At 47.8% G+C, this 742-nt stretch overlaps 1 protein-coding gene across 1 annotated transcript in view; it reads left to right on the top strand.

Annotated features, from left to right (window-relative positions):
• LOC108799316 (F-box/WD repeat-containing protein 11-like) overlaps positions 1-742 on the top strand; it is a 55,708-nt gene that overhangs the window by 1,897 nt on the left and 53,069 nt on the right. Inside the window, exon 2 of the mRNA XM_018571168.1 lies at positions 160-451. Within this exon, the coding sequence (XP_018426670.1) occupies positions 160-451 (292 nt within the window). The remainder of the gene's footprint in view (positions 1-159; positions 452-742) is intronic.

Consider the following 742-nt stretch of genomic DNA (forward strand, 5'->3'; position numbering starts at 1 on the left):
AGGATTTTGTATCGGTCAAGGCATTTTTAATTCAGGGCAATACCATTCGGGCTCAGCAATGCCCCCAGGACTTTTTTGGGAAATTCTGGTTACCGTTGTAGAATAGGTATGGAAACGGTACCGTTTTCCATTATCTTGACGATGTCCTAATCCTGGCAGATTTGGAAAAAGAGGTCATCTCCAGCAGAAATATCAGCATAGACACCCTGCAGAGATGTGGATGGTTACTGACAATGGAGAAGAGCAACCTGACGCCGACTCAAGAGATTGTATCAAGAGATTGTGTACTTGGGAGCGGCATTCAATACAAATCTAGCCTCGGTTCAACTGTCCAAGGACAGAGTTCTCAAATGAAACAGAAGGTGGGCACAATGCAAACAAGCAAGCATGTCACAGCCGAGTGGTTCATGGGCCTGTTGGGTTCCATGTCATCAACCATAGGCCTTACTCGGTGAGCCCAATGGAATATGCGACCTGCAGAGTTGTTTTTTCCCAACAGGGCAGGTATCGGAACAAGAGGCAGGGGGATCACCATTTTCTGCAAGGTCAAGGTATCCCTACAATGGTGGTCTCAAGACAAAAATCTGCGCAAGGAGTTTTCCATTAGGGAACACCCTGTGGGTCACCATTATGACCGACGCAAGCGGATCTGGTTGGGGAGCTCACGTGGACAACCTATTCGCTCGGAGGGTTATGGACAAAGATTGGGAGGAACACTTCGTCCACTCTACTAGAGCTGAAG

This window comes from Nanorana parkeri, unplaced genomic scaffold (genome assembly GCF_000935625.1).
Source record: "Nanorana parkeri isolate BGI_ZX_2015 unplaced genomic scaffold, ASM93562v1 scaffold1691, whole genome shotgun sequence".
Lineage (NCBI taxonomy): Eukaryota > Metazoa > Chordata > Amphibia > Anura > Dicroglossidae > Nanorana > Nanorana parkeri.